The following is a 16,156-nucleotide window of genomic DNA, read 5'->3' as shown; positions in this document are numbered from 1 at the left end:
ATTTCCATTGTATTAAAAAATGCAAGCCCAAGGGGAATGTTCTCTCTGCTTTTTGGCTGAGGGTGATTTCTGAATTCCATCTGATTTTTTTTTGTGGTGTCTTTAATTAAAACAATGAGATGCAAATTCCTTATATTTATAGGCTGTTATTACAATGCCAGGAGGCCAAGTGTCTTGGAGCACCAAGAAAGGTGATGACAATGAGTGAAAAGTGTGTAAGGTGAGGGTGGGGGCTCTATCATAACTTCAGTGAGCCTGGCCTGTGTTTTTCCATGTGTGAGTGATTCACAATAAAAATCTGAAGCTTTGCTCTTACTGGAGCCATGTGCTCTCTTTGTACCCCAACAAGAAGATATAGATTCTTCAGATAAACTTGTTTCATAGGAAAGAGCCCTTTCATCTACTCAAAAATAATGATTAAACAAAAATTTTAAAAAGTCATGGCATCCGGTGGCTTGAAAGCAAAACTAAGTGACTTCAGGCTAGAATTTAGCAGAGTGAAGTTAATTGACTGTAGGAGTGGCTTGCTCAGGGCTTGTGGTAGATTTTCCAGTGCTAATTAGTGAGAAGGTACATCTTAAATGGAAAGCAGAAGCTGGGGGCAGGAATCGCTGGATGAAGTGCAGCAGCACCTGTCATGCAAGAAACCAGAAGAGGTGATCATGGTGATCCTTCTTGCACTTAAAAGTCTGCTAATTCAGGGCTTCACCAAGGGGCTTCTCTTTGCATAAGGAAAGGGAATTATGGCTCAGGACAGTTAATTTTGCTTTTGTGAGGGCAAGTGTGAACGAAGGGTGAAAACCAGCATGGACCTTGAGTTATATTTTTATCCAGCAACACATAATTTTCCATGACAAAAGGTTCTGGAGGAACCAGGGGGCAAGGCAGCCTGCATAACCTTCCTGCTACTTCTCCAATCTCTGAAAACCACAACAGAGCTTTTTAGTGAGAAGATCCCCAGGAGGTGGTGCACATGTCTCTCTCTCTGTACATCCATGTGGCTCTGGGAAGCACATCTGAAAGACCCTACTCTGGTTATAATAAATTGTTATTTTAGAGCTGTGGTGCCACTGGCCATCCAGACATACAAATTTTCTCCCTTTCTGTTCCCTTCTCCCACTGCTGTCCCAAAAGGCCTCCCACCCCACAGTCCAGCATCTCCATGGATGTTATGCTACCTCCCTTTGAAACAAAAGGATCTTTGATGGCAAGAGTCCTGCTGTGCTCTTTGATGGCTGCAAAGGGTACAGAGTCCACAAACGGGAGATTTTTATCTCCTGTGTCCTTCCCTAGCTGTGCCAGCATATGTATTTGCAGGTCTGTCCAGTCTGGGCTTTCATGTGTGAAGTGTTCTCACTTTTCCTAAGTAAATCAAGACAAGTTAACCAGGTGGAATAGCTAGAGATGCCACACAATGACTGCCTGGTTTAAATATGAATCTAAAATTTAGATCTGTGTAAACACAGGCCTCCATAATAATTACTGAGTCCAAAATAACCCAGACCTTGGTGTACACTCATGTGAACAAGTAGTACAGGTGGGATCTAGGTCTGAATGTTTCAGGTTGGACTCATCTCGGTGCTGTAGCTTTAGGGAGTCTGGTGGAGCATCTGTGTAAGCTGGTAGGAAGCCACCCCCTTATCTGACTGGGGTCTTTGGAGCAGATCCCAAGGAAAGGCAAGTCTCTGTCTTCTTTAGATTTCACATGGAGTGACCATCAAGCACTTGCTTGCAGAAAAGAAATAATTTGAAAAATGCCCTGGACACAGATGTGATCTGTGGCCAGAAGAGTCCTGGTACCTCTGAGCAGCCTCTCTGCTCACTCCTCCCCTGTGTCTGCAGCTCCTGCTCCATTCCCTACGCTCACTTCTGTTGCAGATGTACCTCAGTGCTAACACAGCGGCTCACTAACAGCTTTACTCCCTGTCCTCAGGGAAGACTCAGAATTGAATTTGTAGCAGTGACAGCACTGGTTCAAGATAAACCAGTTGGGATTTGACGACTAGTCTTTCTGCAGGCATTTCCAGCTAATAAGGATTTTGTCACTGTGACTGCCCTCAGCTTTGCAAACTGCTGCTCTACAGTCCTCTTGGGGTGGGGGGGAAGGTGCTTTCCCACACACTACTAAGACACCACTTTGGATTGAGAAACTAATGGCAATCCATGTCTCTCCTTCACAGGAAAGGGGCACAATGCTCGCCCCCAGTTCTGCTCTGACGTTGGAGCAGAGCCAACAAACAGGGGCAATGGGAAGCCTCCAGAACCTGAAAAAGTTTAATAACCAGGACTTCAACCACCTGCGAGCCCTGTGTCTGAGCCAAGGACTGCTTTTTGAGGATGCCACCTTCCCCGCTCACGTCAGCTCCATCGGTCTCAGCCTGCTCCCAGAGGATAAGCTGCGGCGAATACAGTGGAAGAGGCCAACCGTGAGTCATGGCAGCTGGGGTCTTTCGTAGCTCTGCTGCTGAATGCGAGCGCTGATGGCCCCGGGCTGGAGCCCTTCACCCTGGGGAAGGACATCTGTGCTAAGCAGGGAAGTAGACCCCCAGGGGGACACTGGAGCATAACGCTGCAAGGAAGGATCCTTCCTTTGGGACGTGTGGAGGGAAGATAACCTCTGTCACATTAAGGATTTCATTGGGTGCATTTTTGTAGGAAGTGTGTTTCCACCTGTGAACCTGACCAGAACTAATGTTCCCACTTTCATCCGCTTCTAGAGGACTTTGTGCAAATCTGAAAAGCTGTAAAATTCTATTAAAGATCTCTGATTTCTGTAAACCAAGCCACTGACTCAGCAATACCTATTTTAAAGTAACTGGGACAAGGGCATGAGATGAAGTATGTTTGTCTGCTGATTCCCAGTTGCAGTTTAATAGGCAGTTGTCATCATCTGGCATATGGATGTTTAAATTGGGAGGTGGAATCACATACTCAGCTCTTTTATCCTAGGACCTATTTTAGGGAAGCTTTCTGTGGTCAGACTGCACTGTGTAGCAGAGTGGTGTATTATTTGCTGCTGGTGCAGATACTGGACTAGCCACGTGCTGCCCTTTCACCGGGTTTTGCTGAGCACACCATCAGTGCCTGGTGCCTTTGGCTTCCCTGGGCTAGGACAAACCTGTGCATCTCAGAGGTTTAGGTTGGACGTTAGGAAAAACTTTACCAAAAGGGTTGTCAAGCATTGGAACAGGCTGCCCAGAGAGATGGTGGAGTCACCATCCCTGGAGGTATTTAAAAGATGTGTAGATGAGGTACTTAGGGACATAGTTTAGGAGTGGACTTGGTAGAGTTAGGTTGATGGTGGGGCTCGATGGACCTAAAGTTCTTTTCCAACCCAAACAATTCTATGATTCTATTATCTCCCTGCAGGCACCCCCCAGGGTGCAGAGACAGTAACTGTGAGACTGTAGAGACAGGAAAACTAGAAAAGATTTATTTGGTTGATGGCTGTAAGTAGGGCAATGAGGGTATGCTGGAGCTTGGTGGTGCAGTGGCCTCGGCAGAGGCTGCTGCTAACATGGATATTGAAAGTCATGGTTCACAGAGGGGAAACATGCTAAGCCTGGAGACCTTGCATAGCTGCTAAGTGTGGGTGCCTGAACAGAAAGGTGGGAAGCCCCAACTCTTGTGTAAAAGGAATGTGATGTGGAGAAGTATCAGACAGAGCAGAAGCTTCAGCCTGGACACCAACAGAGCTGTAACTACAGTGTTGCCATGATGAGGATGGGAGCCAATGGATTGAACTTCTCACTGCTCACTGCTGCATTAGGGCCTGAAAATGTCAAAGAAACTGTGTGTACGGTGGTAGAGGCGCTTCCAATCTGGGCTGGTGCTTTAGAGCATGGATTGGTAGATGTGCAGGTGCTGGGTGCAGATATCTGGGTGCCCTCTGTGGAGCCGCTAGGAAGGGATCATTCTCTGCAGAAGCGGCTCCATAACACTGGCTGAACATCTGGGCTTCTCCTCAGGTAGCCTTTCTGCAAATCTAGGTCCAGTGAGAATGCAGCTGGTGTTGTGTTTTTCACACCAGCACTTTGCTTACAGTTTTGTAGCCAGTGGGGATAATATGTCTTGAAATAGGGGTTATAGTAGAGAGTAACTAAAAAAAATGCGAAGAAGTTAGTTGCCACCATTTCCAGACTGAGAAAGACAAAGATATGATAACTAAGCATTAGACTCACAAAAGACAAACATGGATATTAGAAAGGACTCTCAGGGGCTTTTTAAAGATGAATAAACTGGAATAAAATGTTATGAAACAGTTCTGTTAAGTATTAACCACCCTGGTATTTTTACCATCTGGGAGCAGCAGAGAAGCATAGGATTTCAAAAGCATGCAAACTGACTTAGAAATCCAAATAGCACTAATTTTGAGGCAGCAGTGTGGGATTAACATCTTTTCTACTTGAATATCCTAAGACTTACTTTGTACTTTGACGTACCTTACCAAAAGCAGAACCTGCTGCTGCTGGTGCTTGAAGTTTGTCAGGTGAGACCAGTATTGGAGAATCTTTCTGTTTTGCTGAATCCATGAAGATTAAGGTGGTGCATGAAAGGTAGTTGTTTGTTTGTTTGTTTGTTTGTTTGTTTTTCAGCAATTACTACACAGTTCCCAGCATCACCCCACCAAATTGACTGAAATCAATTGCTTCCAACAATTTTCCAGGGTATTTTCAGGAAAGAGCAGGGTGAAAATTTGTTGGCTTCACCAGAGCTCTTCTCCAAAAAATGAAACTGTACACTCATGGCCCAGGTTTCACCATGCAAACACTGGAAAGCCTTTTCTTCCCTTATAGAGGTTAAGGCAGCATCACCAGCTGCTCTTTTGGGACGTACTCAAGGTACAAAAGCTGACTTAACTAGCTTGTCTGAATGAGAAGCTCTGGATGTCAGTACTGAAGAATGTTTCATTTTAATTTTATCTTCTCAATTTGACCAAAATTTCCACCTGTATCTGTTTCCTGCCCAGCCAATTCTGGCTAGACAAGATGCAGGATAAAAGGCAATGCTGCCAACTGTCTGGGGACCCCAACCACAAGTTCTGAAACATCACCGCAACACCCATGCTGTGTCATGGTGACACCAAAGTGTGGCCCCTGCCTCCTGGCAAAATAAAGCATGGGCAGAAGTTGTTACTAAATAGCAGTGGTTGCTTTTCATTTACAGAGCTGCAGATGTTTTATCCAGAGTTTAGGAGATGAATAAAACTGTATTTGCATTTTGCATGTCCTGAAAGGCCAGTGCTGCATCTAGTTGCCTCTGAGAGTTGGTCCCTGGGGAGGAAGAGGGAAGGCTGCAGTGTCAGGAGTCAGAGTCCTCCATTCCTCAAGTTTTTCAGCTGGGCACTATTCACATATGCAGAAGCGTTCATAAACTCTTTGTTCTTAGGTCATTGCAATGCTAACTATAAGGATACATGTGGCTCAGTGCCCATGTTTTTAAGCTACCTAAGCTACTCGAGGAAGAGATACCTGTCATTTCCCCAAGTGAGACTGTTTCCTACCTGAATACATCTCCCAGAGGAGCGTAGTTGCATCCTGAAGACAGAGCATGGCCAATTTAACCTATGTCTGTATTTTTCTCAGCCTCCACCATTAGCTCCCTCTGACATTAAAAAAAAATTGACTGGAAACATCTCTGTGACAGAACTGGTATTTTGGCCCTATTAATCCCTCAGCCTCCATTTTCTGAGTCATATAGTATCTGGTTATTTAAGTGGTAGATAGCAATTATAAGTGCTGTCATTGTTCCAGATCCAACTGAGCAGTTGTGCAACATGCTGCTTCTATTTTACCTTGTACATTGTCAAGAGAATTACCAATTGCATTCAGAGTTTGGAATCTTCATATCTGGGGGTAATGTGTGAAGCTGAGAGAAAACAGTTTGATTTAGTCAGTGGTGACAGACAAAAACAACTTATTTTGACTTGTGAAATGAGCTGATTTAGTATGGGAGTCCCTGAATGGGGAGATGGAGCAGAAGCACCAAGACAACATTTGCAGTGTCACTTTTCCTAACTCTGCAGTAACTGCAGTTTCCTATCAGATGGTTAATGCTCCCCAGGCCCCCAGTCTGTGTCTGTTGAAACATATGCAATTTGTAACAGAGATTTTGCATGTGGTACTTCAAGCATTAGTAGAGGTGGGGCTGAATGTTCCCTGTCTAGCAGGAGCTCTACAGTTAACTGGTCTTTTGGTTCACCCACAGTTTTGAGAAATTGAAGGCAGGCTCTATTTGAGGCAGGACAAAGTATTTCCTGTAGCTGGGCTTTTCCAATGATCAGTCAAAGGGAAATTTTCCTTGAAGAGTTACATCAGATGTTTAGAAAAACTTTTTTCATCATTTGGTGCTTTTCTTCACACAACAAATTGAGTGGAACAGAGGAAGTCACAAAATGATTTGCTGTTCCTGAATATGCGTTTTTAATCAATTAATGTTTAAGCTAAAGATTTCAGTCTGTTCTGATCATAACGCATAATACTATACAGATGCAAAAGGAAACTAAGTTAGGATGATGCGAATGATGTGAATTGTGGTGGTGCTGAATGCAGAATGCTTTACTTTTGCTAACATTGGTTATATTTGCAAACGTGGTGTGTGTGAGAGGAGAGAGATTACAACGTATGGAGCAGTGCCTTGGTCCTGCACAGGGATTGCCCACTGTTGTACTCCGTATGGTGCCCATTATAAACATTAAGGATAGTCTCTGATCTGTGGTGTTTATGCTTTAAAAAAAGGATAAAAGGGGCAGAGGGTGAAGCTACCAAAGAAGGGTGTTAAAGGCCCCAGTCTGCTGCTCCTGCACTGCTCACCCGTTGCCTCTTGGGGAACCTCTAGCTCCTTTATGGAGTGAGAGATTGCTGAGCAAGGGCTGGTGTAGGAGGGTCTGACCCTGTTTAACACAGGCTGTGATGTGTGTGAGACAGCCACAGAGAGGGAAAAGCTGCAAGATGGCCAATGGAGGTTTGAGGGTCAGCATGAGAGAAATCCCTGAGTGCCTCTGAGGTGCCTTGTAGGAGGGTGCATGGGGAAAGGACTGTCTGAAGTAGCTGATGTGATTTTCCTCTGCATCATCACAGTCTGTTCATAGCATCAGGGCATGGACTCCCTGGGTATTTGATTCCTGTGTCTGGTCTCAGGGGATGGGAAGAGTAGGGTCTAAAAGAAGTCCTTGGATGGAAGCTACAGAAAAGAGGCTGCTTTAGTGTGAGCTTGAGCAAAGGCTACACCTTAGGGGTATACCTTGTTCCTTTAGCAGAGACTAAGACAACCGTGCTACTGCACTTAGCATCTAAAAAGCATTGGGAAAATGATACGCTTTGAGCCAGTGCTTGTTTGCTGGGAAAAGTGATTCATCTTTTGATTTAGTAATTTTGCAAAAGGGCTTGCTTACATTTTTTCCTCCCTTCCTCTGTCAGGAAGAAATGTGGATTGTCACAGGAGCTGCTTTAATAAAGCAAGTTAGGGGAAATGTGTGGTGATGAGGGATAGTGCTGTTCCACACGACTTGCAGGTCTGTTACCTTGGGGCCATTTTCTGGCATGAGCCAAAGCTGCTTGCCAGCTGTTTGTGGTGGAGCTCACAGCTTCAGTATTTTCCAGGGGCCACAAGGCCCTTGGATGCTGTTCAGTATTTCTCCTTGATGAAAATCAAAATCAATTCACCTTTTTTTTTTTTTTGAGTGTACGTGTGCAATCAGTGTAATTGAATGGGAGCAGTGTTTCCAGGCTGCCATTGTCTCAGTCCTTGCCTACTCAGCTGATTGCACCTGACCTCAACTTCAGAGTTCACATCTTTGGGCTGAAGAAGCTGCAGTGCGTCACCATTTATTACATTTGTCTTTCTGCACAGGCTTTAGATGAGGAGGGTTTATTTGCATAGTATCTCTGAGCTGTTGCTTTTGAAAAGGGCTGGTTGTTGGGGGGAATGCATGAAACCTGAGTTGAGGGGAAAGCAGTGCTTCTGTGATGTTCTGCTGACTCACCTGCTTCCCTGTTTCTCAGACTGGAGAGTCAGCTAGCAGGATTATGTGGCTGGTGTGGCCACAGGGGAATAGCTGGTGATACCGTGCCACTTTGAAAACTTAAGCTTCTGCTGTGTGGTCCAAGTGGGAGGTTTCAAGATCTCTAAGGAAACTGCCTCTCAAAGGCAGAGGGTAGATAGGGCCACCTCCCATGTTCACCTCCTTTGTATTTACTTCCTTTGTTTGCAGTTGTCACTGGTTTTTAGCACCCAAGCCACACAAACCAAACAGGTTGCAGGTAAAATTAGAGGTGGTTTCTGCTTCCGTTGACTGTTGGGCACCAGTCTGTCCTCCAACAGGACTTTGCTCTCACATTTGTGGGTTCTCCATCTGTGCAGGGTCTGAGTACCTCATTGCTCCATCGTGAGAGAGAGCTGGAGCAGAGCAGGGGTTTTCAGCCACTGAGGTATTTGTGTTGAACACAAGCAACTAGGAATTGAGTTATTCTGCTGTAAAGCAGGGAATTAAGTTCTGGAGGTGCAGGGAAGCCCCTTGAGGTTTGTCTGGTTTTTCCATCTAAGAGAATGTCAAAGTAAAACAGAATACGAGTTTTTTTTTTTTTTTTTTTAAAAAAAAGGTAGATTCAAGGAAACAGATGTCCAATTCCCTTGAGGTCTAATAAACACAGAACTGTGGATAAAGTCTCCAGCCTGGGAAATCCTTTAGCCTCCAGTTGATGAAGAGTCAGAGGATGTGAGAAAATTTTTGCTTTTGGTGTAAAACCAAAAGGTTTTTTTATTACCCTCCCCCACCCTTATCTGCTGGAGAAAAGTAATTGCAACAGGCAGACTTTCGGTGTGACCCAGCACAGCTTATCCTTTGTTCTGTCCTTCCTTATTACTCCAGCTGGCTCATTTCTGTGTTAGCTATTCTGGGGGGCTTTTCTGTGGTTATGGGATGTATGACAGTCCTGTGCCTGACCCCTCTTCAGCACACTTCCTCATCCCAGGGAGCTGCAACAGTGTGTTTGCCTCTCAATCCAGAGCAGCACTACGACAGGCACAGAAGTGATGCTGAATTAGCACTTGTATGGTGCAGGACACAGTTTGGCTTTCAGGCATTAACAGCCTTTTTCTTTTTTTCCTTAACTGGTGTGTGTTGAACAGGGAACACAGTGGCTCACAATGGCAGGATGTGTCAGGAAGGTGGGGCTGGAGCAGAGGGAAGCAACACAAGTGCAGAAGGGAAAGGTGTGGTGCTGTGGCGGAACAGTCTGTGATTTCACTGTAGGGTTAAGGTGAACTGATTGGAAGGCAGAGCTGCAAAGATTCATCTCCTGCCTCTTAGCCCTCAATGGCCTTTTGCCTGCACTCAGAGTCATGCTGGGCCAATGGAGAAGCCTGTGGGAAAGTGGCCACAGTCAGATCATCATACTGAGCAGCACCCTACAGTCAGACTGGCTTACACCATGTATGAAATCCCACCTCAGGCTTCTAATTTTCCACAAAAATGTCTGACTGTGTCCTTTGTGTGTCTGCATGGGGCTTACATCTACACTACTAACCTCTGGCTTCTTCTGGGGACTTGTTTTTCCTTAAAAATTTTGAGCAATTATTAGAAAAAGTTTAGAGACAAATGTGTGTACAGGAAACTGTCCTTCCACCTCAAATTAATTCTTCATCTTGCCCTTTGGATAAACAGTATTTCTGTGTTATGATCATTTTCTAGAGGATGAACTGACTTGAACTTCTCATTTATTTTGAACACAAAATGTCATCTTCAGTGGGCCAGGGAAAGCAAATGATGATGGCTTTGTCCTGAGGGGAAGAGTTCAGGCAGAGCGCCTGACTTGCAGCCCATATGGTTGCCTTCACTACTGGACTCACAGATACTCTGAGAAGAGACTGTGTGCCTCCTTGAGCTCCCTCTTCTTTTTTCCCTGCAGCTAAAACTGAAAAGTCTTGGGGAAAATGCCACAAAGCCTCATCATAATTTCCCAGTGAAATAGGGCACCGCTTCTGGACAGACTTAGAGTTAAATCTGTGGTTTCTCTATTTGTCATGAAATTTGGGCAGGAGAATAGTGAGGCTTGCACATTTTTTTGTAGCAGTAAGTGTGTGCTTAGCTGTGTTTTACAGTTCCTGGTGGTTTATGACTGATGTATTCTTGCCTTTGAAGGAAGAGGAGCTAATTGGAGACTTTCTTTCCTCCCTTTCCTTCTGGTTGAAAAGGCACAGATTTCCAAAGCACTGCACCCATCACAATTATGTCCTCTCTAAGCTCTTTCAGAAACTCTCTGCACTTAGTTTCACACAGTATCCTTCAAGGGGACAGCCATTCCACCACTGACTTTGGGGATCATGCTCTTCCAGAGCTCTTCTGAGTATCTGGTCTGGCAATTCCCCACCACTAGCCCCTCCTCCCTTTACTTCAGCTTCTTCTTGTCCCTTGCCCTTCCTTGGCTTGTGCCCAACACTCTGCAAAGAGCCCATGCTCTGTGCAGTGCATCCTTTTCAGGCACGCCCATGCTGCCTCTTTTTCCGAAGCCTGCAGAGAGGTGGCTACACAGAGAAGCACAAATCTCTCATTAGAACCTGCCCTGCCATTTCTGATGGCAGCACACACGGCAAGGAGGAAAGGAGGAGTCCTGCTTGTGGGAGGTTTTGAATTGACCCAGGTGAGGGAGGCAAACTGCTGACAGGGAAAGAGAGGCAGGGAGAAAATAAAGGTGGGACAGATGTAGAGGGGAAGGGAGGAAGGCTGAATTCTGCTGCTTCCCTGTATGATGACCAACCGCTCCTGTTGGTGACTGCCACTTCTTAGGCCTGCTCCCATATTATGGGTAAATCTCTTAGTGCAAGTCCCTGAAGTCCTGGGATGGGTGTGGATGGCTGCATGAAAGCATCTCTCAAGGAAGACGCCTACCTAAGCTGCTTTCCCTGGAGTCAGCAGTGCTGTGAGAGAATGATCTGTCCACTGGCCTGTAGCAGGGATGTTGTGTTGCATCTTCTCTTGCCAGGGAAACTTCTTAGAGGGGTTTGATCACCATGAAGCCCTTTCAGAAAACTGACAGCATTTGCTGATGCTGAGCTCATTCAACTGTGTGAGCCACGAGTTCTGTTGTGCACTGGTCTGATTTTTGTGCAGCATGTCAAATCAATTGGGGAGAAGAAATGCCAGGGCCTGCTTAAGACCGAGTTGCTGTATTATTTTTTTTACTCAGATGTTTTTTCTCCCTTTTATCTCGTCATTTTCTTAGATGTGTGGTGGGTGACTCTCCTATTTAAGGCTGATTGCGCTTTCAAAACAAAGCCTTCCTCGGTTGGAAATTGTCAGGGGTTACTCACAGGGGATGCTCAGGCCATTCCTACCTGAGCCCTTGGATATCCCAGACCAATAGCAGATGAAGGTGGGAGAATGGTTGACATTTCTGTGTGCAAAGCCAAGCTCTGAAGTGTTTCCCCCTTCACTGCCCAAGCAAGACTCTCAAGGAACACAAGGAAAATTCTCCCTGAATTAAAAATAAGTCAGCCAGGCCTATGGGATTCTGTAGCCAGAGTAAAGCTTTCCTATAGCTTCCTCACCAGAGTGGTGAAAAGCAGCCCAGGCTAATCTGTATCAGTCCTGCATGGAAACACAGAAGGCTCAGAGAGTAAAGCATTCCCAAACCTGGTGCTGAGCAAAAGTACAGACCCTGTTCCACTTTGCATGGAAATTCTGTGTCTCTGCCCTATTGTCCCCCTGGAAACTGCATGATTTTGCAGCATGCCTCACAGTTCTCTCTGAAAGGTGTTGGTAGCATTAAGGAAACCCAAATGAAATCTCAGTGAGCACCTAGTCACAAGTCTCCATAACTAGGAATAGCTGAGCAGACTAAAGAGGAGTCTTGAGTATCTCCTCTGGTTTTGTTGGTGGCAAATAACAAAACATCAAGGCTCAAGAGAAATAGTTTTCAGCTGGGGAAAAGGTAGGCAAGCAAGGGTCTTCAAGGGGCAGAAACATGCTGCTGGCAAAGGCTGGGTGCTCACACTGCTCTTTGCATTTTTCTTTCCTCTAGGAACTTCAGAGAAATCCTCATTTTGTTGTGGATGGAGTTAGCAGATTTGATATCATGCAAGGAGAAATAGGTACAGTCATATTCCTGTTTTGGAAAAGAGAGGCACAAAGCAAGATTGTTTTGCTGTGTTCTTAGTGCTCAGTGGGAAGACATGGACCATGGTAGCTGCAGTAAACAACTAGTGCAGGTCAATCTAGACTCACACAAGTCCACAGACAATGTATTGCAGATATTTAATAGCGTTCCTAAATGCTGCAGCTCTAATCCCTGTTACTTCTATATGGCACCTGCCCTCTGCGTAAGGACAGGCATAGAAAGGAAGGTGCAACAGAGCAGGAAAATGCTTCAAGTACAAGGGTCTTACATTTCTGGGGTAAGTAGCCACAGCTCCAACATGTGTAGGACTGAATTTTGTTTTCAACCTAATGTCTTCATCTGACTTGCAGTGTTTGCTTTCCTGTGGTTATTTCTGTCCATCTTCCCTGATACTAACCCAGACATGTGTCTGTACCCTGTACCACTTCCATCTTCTTCTCCTGGCCCATAACCATGTTTGCCTCTGGGAGCACCTCTTCTCCCATATAAAAAGAAAAGTCCTCCAATTTCTCACTCCACTGAGAGGTCTGAAGACTTTCTAGAAACTGTTCTAGACTGCAAGTCTCAACAAGACCACAAAATATAGGAGCATGAAAGTAGAAAAGGATGGCTGGGTGGCACCAAAGGACAATTCTGGTTATTACTGGGTAGTGGTTCAGAGGTGCTGGGGAGGAAAGAGAGACAGAAAAATGTTGGTTTCTTTTAACAAGCTTGTTCTTAGATGTCTTAGATGTTGAAGTCCACTCTCCTAAAGAGTTAGCTATGGTCCACAACAGTGAATAACTGACTGAATGCACTGGATTCTTTCCTCCCTTGAGGTGACTGCTGGATGCTGGCTGCCCTGGGCTCCCTGACACTGCAGAAGCAATTTTTGGAAAATGTTTTACCAAAGGACCAAGGATTCCAGGACAACTATGCTGGGATTTTTCATTTTAGGGTATGTATTCTCTGCTATGTTGATGCTGCTCAGGCTTGGCTGGCTGGATTATATGAGTCCATAATGCAGTCTGAGATCTTGACATCCTTGAATGTTTTGGTTCTTCAGTGCTGACTCCCCGTCCAGAATTTTTCAGAAAATGTCAGATTTTCTAATGATTCCTTGTATTCCAGGAGGTGCAAATACACTTCAGGGAATTTGAAGCCATTTTCTGAAACTTATGACTCCAGAGGTACAGATACCAGATGTTCAGATAGATTTGTGTACATGTATATATTTTAGATGGCATTTTGGTGCCTGTTTTGGTTTGGACAGTTTGCTATGGCTATCAATACACCCATGTTCTTTATCCATTGGGACTCGTTTTCTGTTTCCCCAAACACTTCACCTTTCCCTTTGAGCTTGAAATTACAAATCCTTGGAGACAGATCAGAGGAACAGGCTTGATACTTTGAAAGGAGATTTGTTTTGGAGGAGAGGAGAAAGACTTTTTAGTAAATCTCACTTTCTACAAATTCTTGAAATTCTTTGAATTTCTCACGAGGGTGCCTGGGATTGTAACAGTCAAGCCTTGCTTGCTTTTTGTCTGAGTGGACCAAATATCTGGTGGGATTAGAAGCACTTGGAGTACCATTAAGCCCCAGAAGCTAAAATGGATGTAGAGAGAATCGGTATGTACTCAGCTATTCATCATCCCCCCTTTTTTTTCCCAAGTGAGTTTTCTTATACACAATTCAGTACCAAGCAAAGAGCTCTGGCAGTGAGACTCCTTTGACCTTCTGGAGCTCTCATGGAGCAGCACTAGGAGGATTATTTTGCAGGCAGTCTAAATTTTGCTTTGTTCCTTTGCTTTTCAGAACACCAGATGTTTCTGTCTTGGCCCATTTCCAGCATGCAGAGGTGCACTGCATGAGATAAACCATCTGAAGGGATACCAGTCAGCTTAGAACACATTAAAAGGATGCAAGCTACATTGTCTTTCATGAGAGATTTGAAAAGATTAGTTAGGAGCAATCCTTAAATCTTAAGCAGTACAAACACCTTACAGTATTTGAAAATGTTTTCCCTGTCATCTCATCTGCAAATCAATGCAACTGTTTCTGGTTTTCCTTGAGCGATAAAGCCCTGAGAAAGCTACTCTGAATGGAAATGCTTCTTGGCAATGCCTTTCAATTATTTCATCAAAGATATTTTACTGCCATCCACAGGCTAAGCCACCAGTCCTCAGTTCAGTGAAGAATCACAAACAAGGCATATCGTATGCTAATATAAAAATTTTAGCTTATAACTTTTTTTTCACCTCTTTGGGTCTGAAGCATGTTGCCTCTCAGGAATACAAAGAGCTCCTCCAGTCTTCCTACACAACACCGGCTGTTCAGGAGTTAAGGGTGTTAAGCACTTCATTAGCTGTAGTTTAAGATGAGTGACATTTTTATCTAGGGAATATTTACAGTGGCCAGGAATTAAGTTACAGTTATGCCAGCAATTAAGCTAGTCCCATGTTTGTATAGGAATCACTTTCTCTGCCACAGGAACTCTGGTGCCTGTGAGGTACCTTGTGCCACACGTTCTGACAGTGGGCAGCAGCAGCTCAGCCTGGGAAAAAAACAGAAATATTCTGTGGGGTCTGCAGGAGGTTATGACACAATGCATCAACTCCAAACAGGGGGGCTCTGCCCTGAGTGTTAATGCCCCTGCTCTCAGGAGGAAACTGATGAAATCTTCAGTGGCCATAAGTGGTCACAACCTCAGTTTCAGGCCATATTCAAAAGGTGTCTTCTAACACCATGGAAAAGAAAGTGGTTGAAAGGCATGGAATTTCACCTTGCTCAGTTCCATAACTGGATTTTTCTAAGATCCATGCCAAGGGAGGAAATAAAAGAGGCAAACTGACCACACAGTATTACCCCTCTGACCAGTAGCACCCCAGGTATGTAGTTGTCATCTTGCAACGGCCCTTTTTTTTTTTTTCCCCCTCCTCTTCTAAGCCCATGAAAATAAAGTCCTGATTTAAAAGGGTCACCACAGATGAAGAAGCTAAGTAATTCCCTCTTTGCAGCCTGCCTAAATAAGTATTCTTTATTTCATTTACTGGCACATTCCCAGCTGCAGTACTTTAAATCTTCAGAGTATAAAATATTTCAGGAAGCTAGATTCTCAAGCCAAAAAGTGAAGACATTGTCCCTGTCTGAAAGCATATAGAGGAGAATGGTTTGTCCTATACCACTCCACCACTCCCTAGGTGTCCTACGACTTTCCATGAGGTTTCTTGTTCCCATTGTGGCTTTTGTTATCCCTGTGAGCTCAGATAAGACTATGATCTGAATGTCTGCGAGAGTCAGGACAAAGCAGCTTTCTTTATCCAGCTGAAGAAAAGTAAAGCGTTGCATTCGGAAAGCCTCCAAGCCTGAGCTCCCTACCAAAGATGACCAAGAAACTTGACTTTTGGAAAAATGTCACTCTGGGCTTGGACTGCATAAAACTCCACAGCTAGTTCCACATTGCTTTCCTTGTTTACCTGTTGTGTTTGCACATAAAGCACCATGGCAAGGTGTGGCTGGATGTCACGCCTTTACTCCATACAGACCTGCTGCCAGGTGCTGACTGGTGACAGAAGTCACTTAGGTGACTGAAAGAACAAATCCTTTTGGACTGTCCTTTTGCCTGCCTCTCCTTTGGACAGGGGACAGCCAGTGCAGGCTTTTCTTCAAATCTCGTTCTGCCAAAATCAAGAAGAAGCCTCAAAACACTCCCTGAGCTCAAGTTCAGGGAGTCCAACCCAGCTGCCACTAACGTAAGGAAGTGAGAGGCTGGGGTGAAGCAGAACGTAAGTAGGGTCAAACCTGCTTTGAGCTTAGCAGACTAAGCTGCTTTGCTGCTGGGCAGATCTGGTCTTGAGCTTTTCTAACAGAGCAGCTCATTTTGAGGCTTTTCATTGACCAAAGCTGTTGAAATAAAATCATGCTAGACTAAATCTATTGCTGGCATACTTCCACTGGAGTCCTTAGCATTACTGCAAATAAGAGCTTGGCCTCTTATGATTGCGAATCATGCTAAGCTACATTAATCTGCTAATGACTCTGGAAATGGCTCCTTTTGTTCA

General features: G+C 44.8%; 2 protein-coding genes across 2 annotated transcripts in view; one reads left to right on the top strand and one right to left on the bottom strand.

Moving 5' to 3' along the window:
- Positions 1-4,485: 4,485 nt before the first annotated feature.
- Positions 4,486-4,746, bottom strand: LOC103773383 (heat shock transcription factor, X-linked-like). Its single transcript, XM_008940747.1, is given in 1 exon segment — positions 4,486-4,746. A coding segment is annotated over 1 exon segment (261 nt).
- A 7,960-nt stretch (positions 4,747-12,706) lies between these two features.
- The window catches only part of LOC103773382 (calpain-13-like), a 28,619-nt gene continuing 25,169 nt past the window's right edge, over positions 12,707-16,156 (top strand). The window contains exon 1 of the mRNA XM_008940746.1: positions 12,707-12,763. Within this exon, the coding sequence (XP_008938994.1) occupies positions 12,707-12,763 (57 nt within the window). The remainder of the gene's footprint in view (positions 12,764-16,156) is intronic.

The sequence above is a fragment of the Merops nubicus genome, unplaced genomic scaffold, assembly GCF_000691845.1.
Source record: "Merops nubicus isolate BGI_N331 unplaced genomic scaffold, ASM69184v1 scaffold1645, whole genome shotgun sequence".
Classification (NCBI taxonomy): domain Eukaryota; kingdom Metazoa; phylum Chordata; class Aves; order Coraciiformes; family Meropidae; genus Merops; species Merops nubicus.
The sequence above is the reverse complement of the archived record's forward strand: the minus strand, read 5'-3'. Positions and strand labels throughout refer to the sequence as shown.